The sequence below is a fragment of the Pholcus phalangioides genome, unplaced genomic scaffold, assembly GCF_987345545.1.
Source record: "Pholcus phalangioides strain wild (caught in Gottingen) unplaced genomic scaffold, Ppha-v1.0 ptg000042l_1, whole genome shotgun sequence".
Taxonomy (NCBI): domain Eukaryota; kingdom Metazoa; phylum Arthropoda; class Arachnida; order Araneae; family Pholcidae; genus Pholcus; species Pholcus phalangioides.
In genome coordinates this window covers 8,507,470-8,531,591 of record NW_028301628.1, presented here as the reverse complement: position 1 = coordinate 8,531,591, position 24,122 = coordinate 8,507,470, and the positions used below count along the sequence as shown (strand labels likewise).

Sequence of the window (24,122 nt, the reverse complement as noted above, 5' to 3'; positions counted from 1 at the left end):
TCTGGAAATGTTATGGTCCGATTAAGTGATCTGGAACTGGCATTCACAGCAAGAGGTCACAATGTGGTCAGTGCCAACTTATCGCATGGGCCCATCTGGGACCTCACAAAAATGACAACTAGTTGAAATTTTCAAGAATTTTTCAGGCAGGGCCTAAGAAAAATCACTTGACCGGGGGCATGATGCTCTTGAGACAGCCCTGAACGTGGGAGGATAACCATTGTTCAACCAAACAAAACTTATTTAAACGACTTAGTTAATTTTTACAAAATTAGATTTGATGCCGCAGGCCATGTCAGTTGAGAGCTACATTTGGTCCGCAGGCCATGGATTGAACATGCTGTATAGGAAAATGACACAAAATATCAAATCTGTTTTTAAAAAAAAAAATCAGAATAACAATGAGAATGAAAAGCTGTGATTTTTTTTCTTATACCTTGTAAACATGATTCATGCGTTCATATTTGATATAGCGAAATTCAGTTGTTTTTATGATGTGATTTTTTGCAAGTATCTTGTAATGAACTCTCAGCTTTGTTAACAAGTAACTTTTACTTTGAAGCTTTTAATATGTGCTAATGCAATCAATGTTATGGTGACATTTATTGGAAAGAAAAAGGAAAGTTTAGAATTAGTACAACGAAATATATGATTATGCAAACCTTACCTTAACATAAAATGTTATCTCCTCCATAAAGTGCTGTTTAATCCTGTACATCAGGGCTTGACAAATCTTAAGTGCCAGGTTGCTAATGACTAGAAAATCAATATTGGCAAAATTTTCTATATGTAATTGCTAAATTGGAGTCTGTGAATGACATCAAACTTTCCGGTTTCACGATAGCGACTCTTTTAACATAGGATGATATTATGCCCAGGAAAAGTTGGAAAAAATATTATTTAGGATGTTTTTTCCGTAGAACAAAATCATGCTTGGTAAAGAAATTTAACTGGTGCCTAAATATTCTTTTGATTTGTCAAGCTCTCTTGTACCAGACCGAGTTATATATTTTTTGCAAATGCATTTCTTAGACATATAGATGGCTACAAGCTTGACAGCAGCATGCATGTTTGATATTTTTTGTAAAAGCATGCTTGAGCATCTGTTAGAGAATTTTGTGCAAGCATTTTTGATTGTACAAGCAGCTTGAAGATTGAATGAATTTTTATAATGTATACTTGTACAAGCAAAACTGAAAGCATGTATATACTATGCTGGTGCCTGTATCAATCTCCATGCTTCAGTGAGCTATATGCTTGGGGTTGGTGTTTTCTTCTGTAAGAACAAAACAGCCAAAATGAGAGCACCATAACTAGACATATTCCAAGTACAAATTGACTTGTATGTGACCATACTTATGCCATAAAGCGTTGAAAAGGGAAATTGTGCATGCTTGTACAAAAAAAAAAATTTTAACATGCCTGCTTATCAAGCTTGCAGTTGCTTGTGTAGCTGCCTTAAGTGTTCTAAAGCACATCAGAAAGTTGCCGCAGTTATATCTTCCAAAAGGTGCTTTCGAAAATGAGTACAAACGCTTTTATCCAATCAAAACTTGCAACTGGAATTTCATTAAAAAATACTATTTTTCATGAAGCTAGTTAATGCGATTTAGGTATCAGGAAAAAACATTATATATATATATATATATAAATAAATAATTGAATCGCTATCACTGTTGTAATGTTTGTGTCACAATCACACGTGACAATGTTAACCTTGAAAGTATTGAATCTATGGTTGAATTTTGAAGAGAATAATAAAGGATTATGTTTGAGATTGTTAAAAAATATTTTATAAATTCCTATGAATATAAGACGAGTGTAATTTTTTATGTTGAACTTATATTTCAAATAAAATAGATATTCAGATTATTTGTTTTTGGCTGTTTTTGTGTCTCGTGAGAAATATAATACATGGTTATGGTTTGCTGATCTTCATCAAGTTCATGAAGCATCATAGCAGAAAAAGACAATGAGAAACTTAACTAAAATGGTCCATCACCGATGACTGTTCGCTCCCATCAAATTATTCATCTGTAAAAAACAAAATGATTCATTAAAGTGGAAAGTAAAAAAAAACAACAAAATCCAATAGCTAATTGATTTGTGATAACGTTTATATACCATATTTACTTGCGTGTAGAATGAGGTATGATTTTAGAGATCAAAATAAGGAAAACTAGATTTATTAATGTAACTCCATGTTTCTTTTATTCACAGAGATAACAGCATAAAATGCACACATTAAGACAAACAGCCACGTTTTCCTAACACTATTATCTTTCATGTACTCCAGTGTAAGTGGGCAATATTGCACTCCCCCACCAGATTTTGGTTTATGATATATATATGATTTTCTTCCAAATAATTTTTTACCCCACATTTTGAAGCTAAGGTTGAATTGAACTTTTTTTCTCACAGTTTATCATTAAGTTACTCACAGATGGAAATACTGCACAACATTTTTGATGCGTGCAAAATTGTAGTGTGCAAAAAGGCTCAAAGGGAATGATGCAACAAAGACAATGATTTGATACACATTATTTTTGTGAGATTATAACACATCCAAAAAGGTTCATATCATATTTGGACTTACACAAACAAATTACAGTACTTACAGTAGTGAGTATCCCACCAACTGTATTCCTCAATTCGAAGAAGTTTTTCTCAGTCTAAAAAAAAAAAGAGGTACATAATTTTTTTAATTACTATATCACCTAACTTTCCAGCCATCATAGATATTGACAAACAAGCAAGAGTTGTTTATTGAAAAAAACTTATTTTACATGGCACCATGACTTTCCTCAACAATGCTCTTCGGCTGATTTGTGTGGAACAGTTTAAAGTGTATGCCGCAGCATGTTGGAGATATTGATTTGTGTGCCTATTTATGCTTTGAAGTGCTTCTTTTATATGGCAAAATAATCACCAAACTATTCTGGGGAGCTGCAGATGAACCATGAATTGAGTAATGGAGCCGCGGGTTCACAAAAGGTCGAGAAATGTGTGTAGAAAGATCCGGGCAAAAGCATGCACTACAATGGACCAGCCCGCAAAACAACCCTTTTTTGGTTAGGTTTGGGTTCCCCCAACCATCAAAATCAATAAGCCAGCACAGAAGAAAGTACAATAGTGGAGTGTTTTTTACTTTCATTTATACTAGTAGAATGCACCCTATTAGAGTGCAGAGAACGAGTTCTAATGAATAGATAACTTCTTTCATCGATACACCATGATTATGGTGACAGTTTTTTTTATTACTTATAGCACTGAAGTTTATAAGATGAATATCTTACTTTTTCGATTGCCATATCAGCAGTGATGACATTATCTATTTGAACTTTCAAGAAATCCCATGTGGCAGCATAATCATGGGAAGAGTCTTGAGTCATATACAGCTCAGATAGTCTATATGCCAACATTAATGATAAACGTTTGGTGTACCACTTCATCTAAAATCATCAATTTTGAAATAAATGCAATTTTTAAAACCAGAAACTCTTGTGATGGCAACATAGCGTCAAGGGAAACACGTATGAAAAATGCACAGGCACATATGTATAAATATAGCAAGAGCAACGACAGTTAAGGTTTTGGAAACACAAAAACCAATTTAAACACATGTAATTGATTTACAAATCATGTCACTGAAAATATTCTAAATATGTGAACTAACTTCAATTCATTAATTACATTGCTCAAAAAAAAAAATTAAGTTGCCTTAGAAATTTTAACAGTTAAAGGGGGTATAATTGAAGCTGCCGATTTCAAAAATGGTGTTGGTTTTGCAGAATCGGCTCTAGTTTTTGAGATAATGCATACTCTCAATATTTCAATGCAGTCGGCAGTTACTAACTTTTTTGTCAAATTTTTACTTTTTATTTTCCTATTTATTCACTATATTATTACATTTAAATTATCATCAGACATCAGTGGTTTATACGTATTACTCATAAATTTACTAAAATTTACTCATAAAATTACTAAATTACATTTTGCACAGTTCCATTGTGATTTGTATGCTGCTTATGTACTGCTATAAAAATTTAATTTTCACTTTATCTCAAAAGCTAGAGCTGATCTAAAAAAAAATGCCAGGTTCGGAATCAGTTCCCCAAAACCATACTAAAATAATCACTGGAATATTTTCAGCAATGATTTACATTTTGCAAAGTTTCAATTAGATTTGTATGCTGCTTTTGTATTACTATTGAAATTTACTGTATTTTAATGTGCATAAAGAACCAGTGGTGTGTTATTTTTGCATGCAAGTGGGGCCGCGGTAAGATGCTCGTCTTCCAACATGAAGGTTACAGACAAGGGGTTCACAGGTTCGAATGTGGGAAAGAACACCAGGAATAAGTTTTTTACCTACTGAGCCTGGGACGACTACCAATAGATGCCACCAATTCATATCCCACCTAACTCCACTGGTTTTAAATTGCCATATGGCGATATATGACCGGAGTTAGGTGTATGGTAAAATACTGCCATCTTAACGCATAACTCGAAGACCTCAAGAGAAGAAAGGGCCTCACAAAAATGAGATTGCATTGAAATTTTTGAGAATCTGCCAGGTAGGGCCTCAGAAAGTTAGTTGGCACGAAGGCCCATGATGCTCTTCAGACGGCCCTGTAAAGAACCCCCTGATTTTTTGGGTTTAAATTTAAAAAAAGTTGGAAAGATATATCTATAATATTATCCATTTATGAGAAACCTCTCCTACTTCTGAGACACAATTTTTTTTGGCAAAAAGGGGTTCCTTTTACAAGTTAAAATACAGCAATTTTAACTTTATCTCAAAAACTAGAGCCAATACAATAAAACCAATGCCAGATTAGGAATCGGCATCCAAAAGTCTATAATCACTGAAATATCTTTGGCAATAAAATCAGTGTTGAGCAGTGATATCAACAAGATGCTCAACAAAAAATTCATTTTCACTTGCTTTTGTATGAAATATGAAACTATCAAATCCTTTCTCGAATTTAGTTTGTTCCTCCTGAGCCATAACAAAAGAATTTCTATTAATTTCATAGGAAGGATCGAGATTTCTGCTGTGCATTCAAGTATCTTTCTCTTTATTTTTTTAAAGTCGAAATAGTTTAGCAACCTTAGTAATGGTTTCATTCATTTGGTTGAAAATAAACATTAAATGCTATGTACGAAAAGTTCAATCAATTTCTAGCATATACGTACATATACATTTCTATCAGCTGTATGATCCCATACTACCATAGACAGATCTAAAAGTAATTCAAGATCTTCAGGAATACACGTAGGTTGTGACAAGATTGCCAGAGCCTGCAGAAACAAAAAACAATATTATCAGAAAAAAATCTAAGCTTATATTGAAAAGTTAAAATTTTATATCGTCACCTGGATAACTTTTTATTTCTGATAAGCAGGGCTTAAGAAATGGAAAAAAAAAATTAGGCTCCAGAAAAATTTGAGTCAAACTTTTTTTCCCCAAAAAAATGGTCTAAAATAATATTTTTTTCTTCTTAATCCTGCATTTTGATGGTGGTAGACACGATGATATAAATCCAGAAAATTTTGTGTTGTCTTCAAACTTTGATTTATCAATCAGACAGAAAATTTAAGGTGCCAGTACCAATTTTTTAGTCACCATAACAACCTGGCACTTGGGATTTGTCAGGCCCTGGCGATGCTTTGATATTTCTTCAGCTCTTTAATAGTGAGGAATAAGTTGAATTAGGACACTGAATTTATCTAAATTTCACATTGTCATTCGCATTTCATTATGAAGAACTGTTGATTGAATATGGGCTGATGGTCCTAATTTAAAATGATCCTGGTCAAACCTCAATTTCAAGGATAAAATATGGTAAAGACCATAAGTGGATACAGGCATCTCGAATATGGGAAGGGGCTGCATCCACCTAAGGTCAAGATACAACTTTTCATTGAAATATATGGTGCTTATTCCCTGATTTAACAACTAATTCAGATTAAGTTCATTGATTCAACTATAATTTACACATCTCAAACATGATAGAAGTTGGTTTTCTAAGAAACTTCACTTTTCTTTCTGAAATGTTATATATATATTCTATAGGTCTGTCTATACTATTTCTTGTACATTCTAAAGTAAAAAAGGGGTGATGAATGATCTAGAATTAGCAGATTTTGTGAGTTTATTATCCTCAGCCATCTTTGAAAATTCATTGAAAGAAAAACCAGACTTACAGCAGCACTGTATTTACAACTAAGAAAAGTAAATGAAACGCATATACAATAATATTCAAGGGACTGGAGAGAAATATCATAATAAATTAAAATAGTCATATAGAATATATTTATACAATAAAAAGTGCATCAGGACCAGAGAGTAATATCACTATGTTATTACTCTCTGGTATATTATCGATTTTGAGGGTATCATTACATAGGTGATTATCATTAAAAAGGTTCTTCATTATACAGACCTCGGTATTCGCAGATATGAATACTTGACCTGATACTTGACAGAATCAGGTCAATCCGTCCCTGATGTTGATCGAGCAATCGGGATAGAGCTTTTTGATGTCTATGGCCAGCTCTTCAATGTCTCACCAGCTTTCTGCTGCCTGGTCTTCAGCTGCAGCTGGTAGAAGCCCTTGATGTAGTTTTCTGTGAACCTAAGCACAAGCGCATTTGTCAGAGCTGGATAGTTGGATCAGTCTTCAGCAGTGAGCGTAAGTAAAACCTTGGCAGCTTCTCCTTGGAGAGTAGCAGCTGGGGGGCTAGGTGGAAGGCCTTCAGCACACAGTCCCATCCGTTCGCAGAGCCGATCATCTTGAACTGGATCATGAAGGTCGACAACGATGTCCTTCTGTCATATGTCAATGGCTTGATGTTAGGCTGGCTGACATCAGCTATGGCTGGCAAAACGAAGCGAGTATCTGCAGAAGACGTAGGCTCTAGAATTTTCTTTTCCAGCTCTTGAATCCTCTTCAAGAGTTTTTTATCAACCGCGTTCATCTCCTGGAAATATCTTCTTTCGCTTCAGTGATGGCAGTGTGTGGCAAGGTCGTTCTTTACTCCAGCGATGGCAATGTCTCTCTTCACAGTAGCAACATCTTCTCTAACTTCAGCTATGGATGTGCAGACGGCAGCGACATCTTTGTCTTCTGCAATAGAGTTGATGACATCCCCCCTTGACTTCAGCGATAGAGTCATCATAGAGTCATGCCATCATCCTTGATGGCAGCAATGGACGTTAACGGTTGAACTCTATCTTAGCTTCGATTCCTGATTTCATCTGTCCCATAATGTTCATCAACTGGTTCAGTTGTTCTCGATATCTTATCCATTTTCATCCCTCTGGTCTTCACCATTCAAGTCTTTGAATTATCCCACCTCTGACACCAAATTGTTCTGGATAATTTCTCTCACAAGTTGAAATGAGCAGAGGATGAAATAAAATGCAGGACGTCACAGATTTATTGACAGAACGGATATTTACAGGTATTCATAAGCAGAGATCTTGATGGAACATGAGCTACAGATAGAATGTGATCAGCAAGTAATGCCTTCTCCTCCTGATACAATTTCAACAACTGCATTAGTTCTCTTCTGGCAGCGCCACTTATAAGAGTGAAACAGACCTTCTAGAATGATCTTGATGATTTGTGTGACATCTTTACATTTCTCATTTGGCATCATAATATCGCTAATTTATAGCTGTCACTAAACATGGCAATTTGCCGTAAATTTCAAGGAGTTTACAAAAATATGCACTACAGATTATTTGCAGGTGAAAAATTACATCAAACATAATAATGAAGACTATTTACATATTTTTGTATAACAATACTATTCAAAGTTTTTTGGGTACTTAGTAATGCCCTAACACTGGCCTTGAAGTTCTCTATATGCTTCTTAACTGAACATTTAGCATGCAGCTGCTTGATCATGGGTTACGCAAACATTATGCATACACATTACTCAATGATGATTGTGCAGGTGATCGAAGATGCACATGCAAGAAAAGTCGAAGGGATTATGAGAGACATTGTCACATTAGGAAAAGGGAGGGGTAGATGGAGAAGAGCTCTATATGATGGGGACATAAAAGAAATTGGAGAATTAATTGAAAGCAATTAAGAAATCAAGGGATTAATCACACTTATAACTCCTGAGACATAAGTGATACCCCATGAAAATGATTAAGATTGAGAAGTGGAAGACAAGCTTATTATGAGCAATGTAACCCAAAGGACTTTGTAAATTCAACTCGGCAATGAATTGTTTTCATGAAAAGCTCACCTATGGTATGCTTTTCACATGTAGAAAAATTTGACAGTCTTATTACCATACTCTAAAAAATTAACTGAAATGAAGAAATGACTAACAGGCATTATGTTGTTTCTGAAAACATTGCATAGAATCACTGGACTTCTGCTACACAAAGCAGATAAAACAAGATGTCTCAAAAAAAATTTTTATGGTTTAAGTTATTCACAGATTTTCTGTATTCACTGTGACCCTTTGAACATATCCCCCAATGAGTTTAGAGGAACGACTGTAGATACCAAAAAATCATGTAAAAAAATAATGAAGTCTCACTTCAAACACAATTTACTAGAATTATATTTCATACTCAACCTATTTATACTAAGCGTTGATAGATCAAATCAACTTAGACACAATTCTTACCTCTGACCAACGATTGGCTACAGGAATAATCATTTCCAACCTAGTTTTTATAGCATCATGAAAGTAAATATCCAGATTTTTGCTGCAAAAAAAAAAATAATAAAAGCACAAATATAATTTAAAAGGACATTGCAAAAATCCTGCTATTTAATACAATTAATTTTTTTTTCAAACAAAATCTAAAACTTATTGAAAATGCCCAAATATGCATGATATACAATATATAAATATTGTTCTGGGTAACTTCTGCACAAGACCTTGAGATGAGTAGATGCGTGAAACAATTTAACATACCAGATGTCTCAGATTTAGTTATAGAACTAAAGTCGGACCTCAATATATTGAACTCTGATTCAACTAATTGATTGATTTAACAATTTTTTCCTAAAATTTTAACGAAAATATAAATGCCAAACCCCTATTTAATGAATAAAAACCCTCAATATAACAAATTTTACTCGAACTAAGCTTAATTTTTTTTTTATTTCTCATCACCCAAAACACAATTCAAAGATTTTACTTCCCAGGATTTGACCTTCAACTCTTCTATAGAGCCAAATGAAAAAAGGGTAGTAATGTAGAGTAATAATTTTTCTTTTTGCATAAAAGAGGCAAAAAAGCCATTTAGAATATGTATGGGAATGTTTCAGTGGCCCATTGGTGTACACAATACCACTACTAAACCAGACATGCACCTTGTCCATATTCCTCTGCGGAACTTGTAACGAACTGGTACATGTCGGAATGTGTGTGTGTGTGTAGTGAACCTTTCATGAAGTTTGTTTCGGTGTAATGTTTGTTATGTATAGTGCTGCCATGTACACAATACCATAAAACATTGTGCTCTTTGCATGTTTAGATTTCAGTAAAAAATGGAGTTCAAGTTTATGCTCTGTCTTGAAAAGGAAAGAAATGAGTCATCTTAAGAGAATGCGTTTTCAGTTAGCCAAAAAATGAAAATTTTGACAAAATTTGATGGAAAATGTTGAACATAACACATGTTTGTGCAAAGAAGTTTATATAATTTAAATTGTCTTTTTACCAACTAACTTTTAGTAATCCAGTGATTTCGTTAATTTGGCACACCCTGATCTGATATGTTCTAGGTTAGCGAGAGTCTACTGTACTATCAACTGAGGGTTGAGCAAGCTTGGAATTTTTCTTTTATAAGGGAGAGCAAATAGTCCTTTTTTAAGGACATACCATAAAAAATGAGGCAGTTGAATCAAGTTTATCATTTGACTATATAAATACCGAATTTTTCAAATAAATTCTAATATGAATGAAATATTTAGGTCCAATTTATCTTATTTTGTCACTAATTTGTTAATGATAAAACCAACTAACCTGTGTTCTACATCACCATACTTTTCATCCAAAATTTTCTCTAGTTCCCTATTGTTGTAATAAATGAAATTCATCACAAGTTCTTCGCCGCCTCTGAGCATTCCATGAGCAACTCCAGGCAATCCTAATGACTCTGCACCTATGAAAGGAAAGTTTGATTCCCGTAACTGATTCACATGAAACTTCAGAGTAAAACTTTAATGCTCTATGTTTTATCTTACATTTTTTAAAACTAAAACAATGAATGATGTTTTCCCCCCCGTGTCTGTAGCATTTTCTATGAATAACTAGTAATGATGTGAATTAAAAATTATGGTTAAAATTAGGGTTTCTGTTATTTATATGCATTGCATATGTATTGTTTTAGTAATCTGTTTTCAAAGGGAAATATGAATATAAGTACTCAGAGAGTCATATTACTGTTTTAAATATGAAAACTTATGAAAAAAGCAAAACTTGATTCATAATCCAGAAAATTCACTGATTCAGAAAAATCCAGGTGTGTCTGAATTTGAGAGGTATTCTACGACTACTTTATTTACAACCCTTATGTTTATTTCTAGGTAAGTTGCATTATGGCCTATATGTACTTCTGAGAGCCAAACTCAACGCATATTATAGCTAGTTTAAATTATTTAATAGTATGCAGGAGTCTATCCAGCTGAAATTTGGGTCTGTTTTATGGACCCCAGACAAAATTCTGAACCTGAAAAACTGATTCTTCACAAAATAAATATTAATGAAATCATAAATTTGACATTTCATTTCTTTTGTGATAAATTAACTAGATTATTTTGCTTCCCACAAAACTACTTATTTTTTCACAAAATCAATGACTTGTTTCACAAAAACAGGACCCTACAAAAAGTCTGGACAGACCTCTGGTACTCTGTCTTGATTTATGGCTCACCTATTTGGTCAATACATTGCCTTCACCACCTAGATAAATATTTTTTTGTTTCAAAATTATTTAATTTGTCAAAATATACCCCAAATTACATACTGTGATTAGAACTCGGACATACTTCATTATCTATAGCATTTATAAAATTATTATTGAATTCTGGATACGCATCCTCAAGATTTCAGACTCTAGACCTCGAAAAAAAACAAAAAACATTTGATTCAAGATCATTGAATAAAAATTTTATAACAGAGCTTCAGATGTTAAACTGTTGAAAAATCTGGTTATGGATTTGTGTGGCATGCTCAAGATCCCAACAGAGCTTTCAAGTTTTTGTTACAGAATTTGCAAACATGTATTGACTAGAATCCCAGAATTGACGTGTGATGGAAAACAATAACCACCCACATTATAAGTTTCTCGAATCTTACACATTTGTTGAGAGGATTTCATGACATCGAAAAACTTGATATCACATTGAAAAAAGTCCTATTTTTAATTAAGAATGAAACAGAATTCAATTTTTCACATGGCAAAATTTTAACATCTCCTCACTATCTCTACAATCTGTGTTATCTAAATTCAAAACCTGGCATCACATTTTTTTTTTTAAACTGTCCCATTTACAACCCATGCAGACAGAAATATTTATCTACCTTGCAAGTCATTGATTTAAATGACCTTTTAAAAATATTTCATAAGCAATACCATCCAATTTTTGATTTCATTGTATCTGTGCAAAGGCTGAAGAGTTTTGGTCTTGTCGAAAGTGGATATGTGAATGAATTCTAAGTGTTTAATTTATTTTAACACAAATGTATTTAATTCAAAAATGCAATCTTGTTTTTTTCTCTCTCAAATTTTTGTATCCTCCCCTTCCTTGGTTTTTGTTATACATTTAATGCCACCAAATTGTAACAAGCTCATAGCCTCACACTAAAATTCTTTCACATTCCTAGGTTGTTCAATAGAATTCCAGAACAAGTTAGGCATGATATGAGAAAGAAATAATACAAAATTGCTGATGTAAAAATCATATATTTAAACCAACATTTATTATATGAATGCACTTGTGTATCAATTTTTTTTTCATCAATCATACAAATATTTCAGCACTAAAAATGTTAATGTTTTGTCTGGGGGAAAAAGTTTTTGTCAACAGAGCTATCAAACATGCTGCATATTTAAATAGAAAATACAGTCAACGTTCCATAGAAAACGAATGTTATATTGTGAGGTTGTTATATCAAGAGTTTAAAAAAAAGTTAAGAAAATTCATACTTGCATGGAGTAAAAAATTACAATATTCATTTTGTTATAATGTAAAAAAAATTGCAATGAAATGCATCAGATTAGAAAGAATAACAAAATTGAAATAATTAATTACATGCATGCACCTATGTAATGGACTTTCCAATATCGAAGGTGAAAGTCAAACATAACTTTGGCAAGGGAAAAACATACAGATTTTGTACATTTGTTTGACAAAAAAAAGGTGGAGACAGAGCTGAGTTTGGACATTGCAATGGAGTGAATGGTCTTTGTAGGTCATTATATTTGATGAAAAATACCATGTGGGATGAAACAAAAAAAAAAAAAAAATTGGGACTTGGAAAAATTGGAACTAGAGATAAAGAATTCTCAAGAATAATCTTTAGGAGAATATTCTCAATGAGCAGAATATTCGAGAATATTCTCTAGAAGGACTACTATTAATAAATTACTGGAGACTATATTCTTATCAAAAATAATTATTATTCTCGTTATTTATAACAGTAGTGCTTCCAGAGAATATTAAAAATATTTGTAATAACATGTATAAATAATCTTCATAAATAACTTGAGAATATTCTCTGGAAGGACTATTATAACTTGAGAGTAAGAATTGTTCTCTTCAACAAGAATATCTTCCAGTTATTTATAATATACTTAAGCCTATATATAATCTTGAGAATATTTTCTGGAAGAATTATTATTATAAATTACTGTAGAATATTCTTATCAAAAATAAGAATTATTCTCAAGTTATTTATAATAGTCCTTGCAGTGAATATTCTCAAGAATATTTGTATAATAACATGCATTATAATATAAATAATCTCTATACATAACTTGAGAGCATTCTCATTGAAGAGAATGGAAGGATAAGAATACAAAGGGTGGAAAATGGGAATTTGATTTTTGTAACAGGAAAAATTATTTTTGTAGCAGCAATTATCAGTTCTGTAGCACTAAAATTTTGGCAGTAAATAAAATACACAGTTTTTACATACATCTATACAGTAGTGCACACAAGATAACTTTTTACTTTCAAAAACAGCGTTATCTCATCTCAGAAGGGGGGAGCAGCCGAGTCTCGTGCCTCGGGCGCAAATTTCATTCTGAAACCTCTCCATCCAAAGGAGGCTTCAAAATGTGAGCTTGCCCCGGGTGACCAAGCATCTAGTTGTGGCCCTGGGTGTCCCCCCCAAAGTACAAAATATACATAGAGATTTCCTCTAGAAGAATTATTTTTTTTAAATCAAAAAGATTTTGAGAGACTTCTTAATATTTATATATATTTTTACATTCTCTATAATATCAACAGATGAGAGGCTAACATATGGTTTTGTTACGTCGCGCCGCCGGGTCACTCGTCGAACCTCTTATCACCAGACCCGTTCCGTCGCGCGGATCTCTCCAGGGTTCTTCGCCGAGGACTTGAACATGGGTAGACAATCACACGAACGAGGATTCGAGAACAAATACTCGCTTTTATTTACATGAGCTGCTAAAACTACTGCTAAACTAGAGCAGCCTTCCGAACGTCTTCTCCCTTCGCGTTCTACTTTCCGAGTCTATTTTGAATCTCGTTCTTCTATTATCACAATCGCATACCACGCGAACCTTGCATGCGTTAACCAAGCCTTTTCAAATTCTACCCTTCGTAACATTGCCCCCTTCCTCGAAAGTTGCACGTCCCGGGCAATGCAGTCCTCAAATCGGTGAGTCCTCCGTAGTCCTTATGGTAATAAGTAAGTCTGATGACATAGACAACCTTGAACTTCAGTGTCCTTTGAATCCACATCATGATGATGTCTAGTCTCTTCCTAAGACGACGGCGTCCTTCCCATGAGGTCTGAAGTTTCGGACACCGTTTCTTCCTGACACGGTGACGTCCTTTCCATGAAGTGTGGAGTTTCTGACATCCTCCTTTCCGACGTCTCAGACATCCTCCTTTCCATCGTTTTGGACACCCCCCTTTCCGGAGCTTCGGGCACCACTCTTCCTGTCGTGTCGGACGCCTTTCTATCCGTCGTTTCGGACGTCCTTCTTTCCTGCGTTTCGGATTCCAAAGCCAGACAAGGTCTCTCTCCTTGAAGTCGTGAGATGGGGCTTTCGCATCGTAGCAAACTCTCATCTTCTCGGGTCCGATGTCGATCCTGTCTCTGGCGATTCGATGCACATCCTCATGGTGCTCCCGGAATTTTTCGACGTATTCTTCCATACGAAGAGGAGCGTCTTGCGGTCGCCCAAACAGCAGGCCACTCGACAGCCGAAGATCCCATCCTATGATCATCTGTGACGGTGAGAATCCACTGCCCTCGTTGACGGCACTCCTATAGGTCAGCAAAAGCAGCAGTAACTTCGAGTCCCAATCTTGTTTGTATTTCGACACGAACAACGAGAGGTGATTCAGAAGGGCCCTGTTGAATCTCTCCACCATCCCATCGGATTCCGGATGAAGCGGAGTAGAACGCGTCTTTTCCATTCCCAGAAGTTTGCACATCTCAAGGAACACCGCTGACGTAAAGTTTCGTCCCTTATCGGAATAGATCATCATGGGGACTCCGAATCGAGACACCCAATTCCGCACCAACACTTGTGCTAGAGTCTCTGCCTTCTCATCGGGAACAGGAAATGCTTCCGTCCAATTGGTGAAACAGTCCATCACCACAAGTATAGACTTGTTACCATCGTGGGTTTCAGGTAACGGTCCTAAGATGTCTAAGGCAACTCTCTTGAATGGCGCACAAACGTTGTAGCGTTGAAGTCGGCCACAAGTCCACTTCGGAGGTCTTTTCCGGGCGCCACAGGTGTCACAGTTCTCACACCACTTCTCCACATCAGTCCTGAACTTGTCCCAATAGTATCGCACACGAATCCTCCGTACCATTCTGGTGATGTCGAAATGTCCATCAGTCGCGCTTCCATGCGACCCTTTCAAAACTTCTTTCACACGGCCTTCGGGTATGATGAGTTGCCATCTGAAAGTCTTTCCAGCCTCTGACTCCCAACGGCGGTAGAGCATGCCGTTCCTCATCTCCAAGGAGTCCCAGAGGGCCCAATATCTCTTTGTGGTCGGACTGGAAGAAACGACGTCTTGCCACCCTGGTCTATTCCTAGTGGATTCCTTCCAGTGTATGACCACTCGTACGTCCGGATCTTCCAGTTGTGCCTTTCGAGTGTGCTCGTCACTCCAAGGAGCGTCACTTAAGTCCTGAGACTGTAGCTGCCTCACAATAGGTTCTGCAGACCTGTATTTCCTTTCTACCTTGAGACAATGACGGCAGTTCCGTGGGCATGGTTTCCTCGATATGGCAACGGCATCTCTCCGCGATGCTCCCTCACGATGCTGGATCCTTCTCTTCCGGCTACCCGGCCTTCTCAAGAGAACGGCTCCGATTCCACCATCGTCCATGCTCCCATCGGGGATTCCTGCTTCTGGAACAGCCATCACTTTCCGCTGAAGGACTTCATCGTGACAACCTCCAAGTAGGACGACGTTTTGTTCTTTCATTTTAGACAACTGGTCACTCCGAATGTCCAAAGACAGTCCATGCTTCTTCAGGAACTCCAGTCCGAGGATGCCCGCGTCCTGGATGTCGGCTGCGAATACGGCATGACGATAGGTGACCGACACCAACCTCGCTGAGACCTCCAACTTTCCACGCACAGTCACCTTCTCTCCCGTGACTGTCTGTAGGGTCAACGACGGTGCCACGTACAGAATTCGCTGCTGGAATCTTCGATCCAGGTCTCTCCAAACGATTCTGACGTTGACTGCAGGGTCGATGTCCATCTGGCATGGAAACTCAATTTCCTTGCACAGTCTACGCTCCCCACCATGCCGCTGTGAGCCATGGTACACTCGACTTAATGCGCTTTCTTCACAAGCAGCAGCGATGGTTTGCCTCACACCGTTGACAATATCCTCCTTGAGAGCAGCGATATTGGTCTCCATGCTAACTTTCATCTGGGCCATCATCTCCATCAGCTGCTTGAACTGTTCTCCCGTCTCGTTCTTCTCCATACTTCTCGTCTTGACCATTCAAGTCCTTGCAGCGTCGCTCTTCTGACACCAGTTTTGTTACGTCGCGCCGCCGGGTCACTCGTCGAACCTCTTATCACCAGACCCGTCCCGTCGCGCGGATCTCTCCAGGGTTCTTCGCCGAGGACTTGAACATGGGTAGACAATCACACGAACGAGGATTCGAGAACAAATACTCGCTTTTATTTACATGAGCTGCTAAAACTACTGCTAAACTAGAGCAGCCTTCCGAACGTCTTCTCCCTTCGCGTTCTACTTTCCGAGTCTATTTTGAATCTCGTTCCTCTATTATCACAATCGCATACCACGCGAACCTTGCATGCGTTAACCAAGCCTTTTCAAATTCTACCCTTCGTAACAGTATTTCAGATTTCAAAAATAATTTGAGAATGAGTGCTTTTAGATTTATAGCTTGCAGACTTGGTAGTCACTAATTTAAAAAAAAAATCACTACAGGAGAGACTTGAAACACTCATTAGAAAAGTAATTATTTTCCTAGTTTTTGCCGCTGATGCAAGTCTGAGTTGTGCTTTTGTTCTCTTCAGTTTCAAGCATTTTTGAACGTTTGATCTTGCTTCTTTTATCAGAATTTACCCATTTCATATTTAAAATGATAAGTGCTTCTTTTTGTGTGAGTTCGCTCTCTATCATTACCTCAGTTTGATTCAACATACTTCGAGATAACTTCTTTTGCTGGGCCGTTTTTAGAATATTTATTAGAAATTCTCAGAAATTTAATCGAGTGATTGAAACTATAGACTTAAATTATTTTTAACTTAAACTATAGAATAATGATTAAACTATTAGAAATTTAATAAATGATTCTATTTTCACAAAAAATTCAATCTGAGTACATCTGTTTTCACTCCCTATTTTTCACTTAGTTTGTGATCCTTTCCCGGAATTTAGTTACTTTTCCATGTTCGTAAACACCCTGAATTTACTGACAGCTTTTTCGTCTCAATCGTTGATGGTGGAGAGAGATTCGTCATTGCTGTTTTTCCAGTGCAGTACAGTGGAACCTTCCTCAACGGACACTCTCCATTAGTGGACACCTTCCGTTAATGGAAAATTTTCTGATCCCTGGTTCCGTGGAATAGAACTGTATGTATGTGAAATGTATTTCACTCCCTGTTAGTGGACACTCTCAATAGGGGACAGTAAAAACAGGCAAAAAACTCAATTTTTTTTCCCAAACTCTAATTTGTGAATTTTTGTTCATAAATCGAGAATTTATCATATTCAAAGGTGATTAAGTATAATCCCAAGCTCGTATTGGTAAATATGGTAATCCATCAATCAATTACTTGATTAACTGAACATAACTATTGTTCAGGATGTTGATTCCGAATGGTAATAGTGGTTTTGTTTACACTTATTGATGTGTGAAAAAAGCCAACATTATAGATAATGTTGTTTTGAACATTTATATATCTCTTCTCTTCACACTTATTTTGTAATTTAATTTTTATTGCAAAATATGTGTAGTGCATGTACAGGTAAAAATTGGGTTATTGAACAGAAGAAAGGAAGGTTATAAATTTTTCGATATTTATCAGTTCCAACTTTATTTGAGAATCATGCATAATCACCGGTTAAAGTGATAAATGAAGAGAAATCTAATAAAAATTTCTTTATTGATACGATTGATGATTATGCAAAACCACCGGTGTATCACTTTTACACACAGTAACATAAGAACCAGTTGTGACCAAATCCAAACATCTTATAAATGTGAAAGTTGTATACACAAGGTTCTACTGTATACCTTACCTCCCCGTTAGCAAACGAAGTTTTGGTTCCATGGCTGTCCGTTATCAAGAGGTTCTACTGTATTGTGTTCTTTTGCAAACTTTCCCATGCTGTTAAAGCAGCGGTTCTCAACCTTTTTTGACTATCGGAGCCCTTTTCAGTATATAATTTCTATGACGGAGCCCTGTTTGACTCGAGGGGACCCTTTTTCATACATAATTTTTATAGCAGAACCTTGTAGACTCTCTTATTTACTTATCTATCAAATTTACTGATTCATTTTATTTTGCTCGAGTCGCCACGGAGCCCCCGGGAGGTGCACAAGGAGTCCTTGGGGCTCCGCAGAGCACTGGTTGAAAACCACTGTGTTAAAGGATACACGAATGTTTCGATAAATACAGCCAGTCAGGGAAAATCAATGCAATTTAAAAAATAATTAACCCTCTGGCTGCTCATCCCGCGATTTCCACGGACAACTCAAATGTAGCAAAATCTGCTCATCCCGTGGGCATGTGTTTTTCTTCCTTTATTGAGAAGCGCATCCCGTTTTTTCCCCGTTTAACCATTGAAAAAAGTTATATACAATATTAAACATTTCTTTTACGTTTTGGCCAACAGATGTCGTTAGTTGTCCACTAAATTGCGGCATTTGAAGGCACATGGTATTACCGCTCAAACTTCACTTTTTGAGTGAAAAAAATTACGCAATTTTTGAAGCAATTTCGGTCCACAAATTGAGCAGTCAGAGGGTTAATGCAAGGAACGGATAAATCAAAGGAGTCGACTCTTTTCATAAAAAATTGCTGAATTTTTTTTCCCGTTTTTCAGATGAGTGGCAATTTGCATAGTTTGTCCCTATTTTATACGTTGTTAGAAGCATGGGTGCCGAATCCTGGGGAGGGAGACTCAAGCTATTTGTGGCCCCAAGAAATCAAATCGCAGGGAGGACAAATGATCTTATCAAAAACTCAGCTTCTATTGTGATGCAACTTCAAAGTTTCTCAATGGAAAAGTTTTTTGGAACAAGATGCAGAATTGAATAATTTCACCTTTTTTGTAGTAAAATATAGCAGACGTTGGAAATTGTAACAGTTTGTAGCAATTGTAACAGCTTTTCCACTTTTGAGAATGTTCTCCGGTAGTTTTTAAATAGTAGTTCTTATAGATAGTAGTTAGAGAATGTTCTCTCTCCCCGTCAAGAAGAAAGGGAATACTAAAGTTTGCAGCCCACAATATTAAACTTTAAAAGCAAGAAAATTAAACTACTATGGCTGAACTGCACAAGTCAAGTCGCATAGAAAAACAAGTGATAAAAAAAAATTCAAGTGTCTGTACATTCAAGAAAATAACAGTTTTGTATTTCCTTAAAATGAAGGGGATTACATAAGAACTGCTTCCTTTGTCAATTATTGTTTTACTCTTTGCTTTAAACTAATTTCTAAAAATTTATTCAATTTTAAAATAACTTTTTGAAGTTTTAATCTCAAGGTTTCTAAAATCTTTGAACTAAAAAATGTCATTGTGGGGCGATTATGCCAAAAATTGTTTTGTTTTAAATGGTGATGAAAACTGAATTATATGTCATAATATGAATGAAATAAGTAAATTTTCTTTCATTATTTAATAGAAACAAAAATATTCTCAATTATTCTGAAATTTTTACGTACAGGAGAATATTCTCATTCCCCGAGAATATTCTCATCTCACAACTCTGGTCATAACAAGACAGTCTTTATAATGAGTGTTGACTGTACCCACCAGCTACTAAGGCTTTCCTACTCCAACCATGCTCTGGAACGAATTGAATCGCTGCATCTAGAATACTAAGTCTTAATTCGACATCCTCATCTTCTTTTTCTTCATCATCTGGATTGAAACGATTGACTTCACCATTTGATTTCAAGTTGCTACAGCATCTAATGTGTAGAAAGCTGGGAACCGATAAGTGTGAATTTCCTAAGAAAGAATATATTTGAAAAGTAATTGCTGGTGTCATTTGAATAAGAAATTCATTTCATTTGTCAGCTTTACCACTTCAATAAAATACACATTGCTACTGGAACATAAATGACTCATTATAAGACATATTAGTCTCATATTATACAGTACTGAAAGAATGTAGAAATGACATGGTTTTCAAGAATGCCACAATGTACTAATCTTCAGTCATGGCAGTATATAACCATCAGGGCTGTCCCAACATCAGGGGTCACAAGACCGGGCCAAATCATTTAGCGCAAATCATCCAGTGCAAAAACAGTTTTGTGACACTCCTTAATATTTATATGCATTTCATTCCCCCCCCCCCCACCTTCCTTTGATAGGCACAATAAGGGTTTTATTCAACAAGCCTAGACAATAACTCTAATTTTTCCTCTTGACACTCAGGTCCATGAAAAAGCCATTTCTGGGATTGGCAGGGGAGATGTTCCAGCTTGCGAGGGTTGTCTTAACTCATGGGCATATTGAGTAAAGCAAGGAGCCTGATATGAACAAGAGCATATGCAAAACAAATTAATGCCTAACGCAGGGGGTTCTCAAACTTTTCCCACCTGCAGCGCCCTTTCCCTAACCAACACATATCTGTGGCTCCCCAGAGTAGTTTAACAAAGAATCTCTTGGGAAAAACTTTTGTCAGGGGGTGCATGGAACAGGCAGAATGTTTGAGAACACAGTTGAAATTTGCAGCACACAGTTTGAGACCCCTGGCCTAACATATCATAAAAGATATTTTCTGGCACCCCCTTCCCTGAACATATTTTTCTCCCATCAGCTTATGTGGCCGTTTAGAACTTTAAACCATGGCTCCACAAGAGAGATTACTAGAGCTCTAGTGTGAAGACAACTGATCAATCTTATGTATAGAGAGAAACGATGTCACTCTCCACTGTTCATACAAAGTATGAAAGCCTGGATAACCAAGCGGAGATCGAGATGTAGTTTGGAAAGAAAATTCACATTTCTCTGTGGGAAATCGAACCACCAATCTCTAACTGTCCAGGCGAGTATTCTAACCACTAAACTACAGAGGAGACAGACATTTTAATTCCTTAGAACATATGTATGAATGCTGAACGGGACTGCGCATGGACAGCCTACTAGCTCAGATAATAGCTCTTACGTTCAACGGTTAAAACACTTGCCCGGACAGTGAGAGATTGGTGGTTCGATTCCCCACAGAGGAATGTGAATTTTCTTTCTCGATCTCCGCTTGGTTATCCAGGCTTTCATACTTCGTAGAATCTTATGTATTGTAAAATTTTGTTTAACAATCAACTTGATTAAAAATCAGTATAAGGAGCCATATAAAAACCTCAGTCTGGGGGTTGTATCGAAAATCAAGGTTCTCCCAAGGATGTAGGTGCTACGGGTTAGCTTCTACTTGCCTGTCTGTTAAGACAGGTGACGCACATTTTTTTATCTATACATAGTATTTCAGCTATGACTTAGTCAAGCAGTTAGTCAAAAAATTATAATGTTGAAATTCAACGAATTTACATTTTTGTTCTCTCCTAGAATTTTCCACCCAGCGCAATTGTTCATTTTGTCTCCCTTTAGTTTCATCCTTGCCTTAAAGTATATATGAACCCCCACATGGGAAGGGCTGATGAGGCGGGGGTGAAAATTATTTTTCTTCACAATATAAATTTACACCACAGAGGGGGCCGAGCTTATTCCCCCTAAGTTCGGGACTTGACCAAAATGAATTTTTTTTGGGCCCTTTATATGTGGTCTTTAAGATAGAACATACGTGGGGGGGCTTCAGGGCACTGTCTAAAATACATAAGGCAGCCAATTTTAAGGCCCCAAAAATTTGTGGGAACTGGGCACGTGCCCCGTTTGCCCATGCGAGAAACAGCCGCTGTGGAGGAGGGGCCTTGAAAAAAATTTCCAGATAGTTTTGGCGGGGACATGACAAAACCTCCGAATTCATGTTTTAAAACTTCGCAGTTTTGAAATCGATACAATTTTTGGAAGTAAAAAACGAGGAAAATAACAAATTAACGCCATCTCAATGGGAAGTTTGTAGATAGTTTTTTTATTTTTAAATCGGAAATGGCTCCGTCATCGTAAAATACAAACCTGGAGATTTCGCGAGGAATTTAATTGGACTACGGCAAAACAGACCCCTGAGAATTTTGAAGCGCGCCGCCATGTCTGAATTTTGTTTTGATGCCAGATTCACGTACTCTGGTAAAAAAAAAGTTGCAGAAAAAAAAAATTCTGAAACTTTTTGGTTTTTTTTTTCTTTATCATTATCGATATAAATTTCTGTAATTTGATAAATGTTGGATGGTAACATTTACATTTACTTTTTAGTTAAGTTTTGAACGACTTTTTTTAGTTACGGAAGTTACTTTTCTCATGAAGGGAGAAAAGAAAGATTCTCACATGTTAACTGTCGCCATCTCTTGGTGATTCGGGGTAATAAAAATGAGTTTCACCTGCTTGGAGGTTTGGAGCTTTCGGTGATGGATAGCATGAGCTGAGATACGGGGAATGAAGATATGGGGAAGGAGGGGGGGGGGGTTTCTTCTCCAACCCCCCCTAATATCAAAGATGTGTACGCGTAACCTATACTTCCGTCTTGAGAGCATGGCGGAGTTACGGGGGGGGGTGGTGGAGTCGATTGATCTAATGTATAATAATGTGATCAGCACGTATTCCCAAGAGATCTTTACGATCTGTCCAGGGAATTTATTAGTCTTAGTAGACATCCATGCCCGACCCGGGATTCGAACCCAGACCTGCACAGTCAGAAACTAGTTCCCTAACCACTGAACTGCCAGGCGGAAAATGTATCATCATCATCGTGCCCCCCCCCCCAAACTTCCAAGTCTATCTCCGCCTATGTTTGAGAGCATCATGGCCCTCACTAGGGTGGGACTGACAGGGCGCTTCAGCCCTCAGGGCAGGGACGATTCTCATGATTTTTTTTCTCATGCTGTAATTTCACTATTGGGATGTCCGTGAAAAGTCTGGTCTGGGACCGACCTTAGGCCCCCCCAGTCTAGGGTTCTGCTCCAGTATGTGGGGGGGGGGGAGCATTCCATGTCCAGTCCCTCAGTGATTTTTCTGAGGATCTAACCTGACTAGAAATGCCTGCTTGTCAATAAACATGCTGACTCCCGAAAATTTTAACCTGATCTCATTTTTTTACCCTATGAACTGGAGACCCCACGGGCCGTGCCCGCGTGAGCCCATGCGTTAAACTATAGATGGCAGCAAATTCATGATATAGGGTAATTTTTTTTACCACTGGTCAAAGCCGTCGAAATTTTTACATGTCAACAAACATGGCGGCCCACTTGTTGAATAATTTACAGTCAGCCATGATGGAATATTCCTGCCGATAGATAGAGATTTCCTGTTTTGATGCAGGTTCCCATTAATATAGCAAACTCTTCCTTAAATAGCGTCAGTTGGAAAACGCGCAAGGAGTTGTCCAGATAACCGACAGGTGCAAAATAATCTTTTCGCACATTCATTGCTGTAAATACGGTCGGTCTTGACCAAAGCGGTTCAAGATTAATACATAATTAATTGATAAAGCGGTTCTTTAATACAGCTTTGGTCTTGACTTACTGTATTTCCTCTCAGAAGTTGTACGGCCTTGACTGTATGGTTTCATTGTGTGAAAAATATTTCCTTGATTTAGATTTTACTACCATCTGGTTTTCAAGTATGATATTAGATGCGAGATTCATACTTGGTTTTTTTTTAAATATACATATCAGATGGCAGCAGCTGTTCCATAAACGATTCATTTCCCAATGATATTTTTCTGTCTGTCGATAGATGGCATTAAAAGTTTCAATATTTAGACGTTAAATTAAAATTCAAGAACTGACTGAAAAGAAATTAGTGCAGAGCTCAATTAATTAACTGGTAGGCAGGCATTTCTAACCAGTTAACCTCCACCGATTCAAATCTATTCCAAGCGAGAAATGTGCTTGTGGAGCTGTTGGTACGTTTCTACATTATGCCACGTGCAATATGGGATGTCTGGTCACACCAGCTATGAAAAGAAATTTAAAGCACGCAAGTAGGGGCTAATTTTATATCCGAAGCACACAGGCAGTTTGATGGCTTTGCCGTGTCTGTGGACTACACAATTTTTTTTGCCCCCCCCCCCTTCTAGTCAGT

The 24,122-nt window shown here is 36.8% G+C and overlaps 1 protein-coding gene across 2 annotated transcripts; it reads right to left on the bottom strand.

The window, feature by feature from the left end:
- Positions 1 to 1,822: 1,822 nt before the first annotated feature.
- Coq9 (ubiquinone biosynthesis protein COQ9, mitochondrial) lies at positions 1,823 to 22,141 on the bottom strand. Of its 2 annotated transcripts, XM_089255451.1 has the most exons (8): positions 22,059 to 22,141; positions 19,734 to 19,931; positions 10,009 to 10,147; positions 8,662 to 8,743; positions 5,200 to 5,304; positions 3,297 to 3,452; positions 2,619 to 2,672; positions 1,823 to 2,034 (listed from the first exon to the last, which is right to left on the bottom strand). In XM_089255451.1, the coding sequence occupies exons 1-8, from the start codon at positions 22,129 to 22,131 to the stop codon at positions 1,999 to 2,001; spliced, it is 843 nt and encodes a 280-aa protein (XP_089111577.1). In that variant the 5' UTR covers positions 22,132 to 22,141; the 3' UTR covers positions 1,823 to 1,998. The 2 variants fall into 2 exon arrangements, with proteins under 2 accessions (XP_089111577.1, XP_089111578.1); XM_089255452.1 differs by lacking the exon at positions 3,297 to 3,452.
- Between the last annotated feature and the right edge of the window lie 1,981 nt (positions 22,142 to 24,122).

Excerpts from the sequence above, each read along its gene's own strand:
- Coq9 (XM_089255451.1), bottom strand. The coding sequence starts at position 22,131 with ATGGCGGCGCGCTTCAAAATTCTCAGGGGTCTGTTTTGCCGTAGTCCA. Across the intron at positions 10,148-19,733 it reads TAGGAAAGCCTTAGTAGCTG|GTGCAGAGTCATTAGGATTG; the intron begins GTGGGTACAGTC and ends TTCCTTTCATAG. Across the intron at positions 2,035-2,618 it reads TTGGTGGGATACTCACTACT|ATGAATAATTTGATGGGAGC; the intron begins GTAAGTACTGTA and ends TGTTTTTTACAG.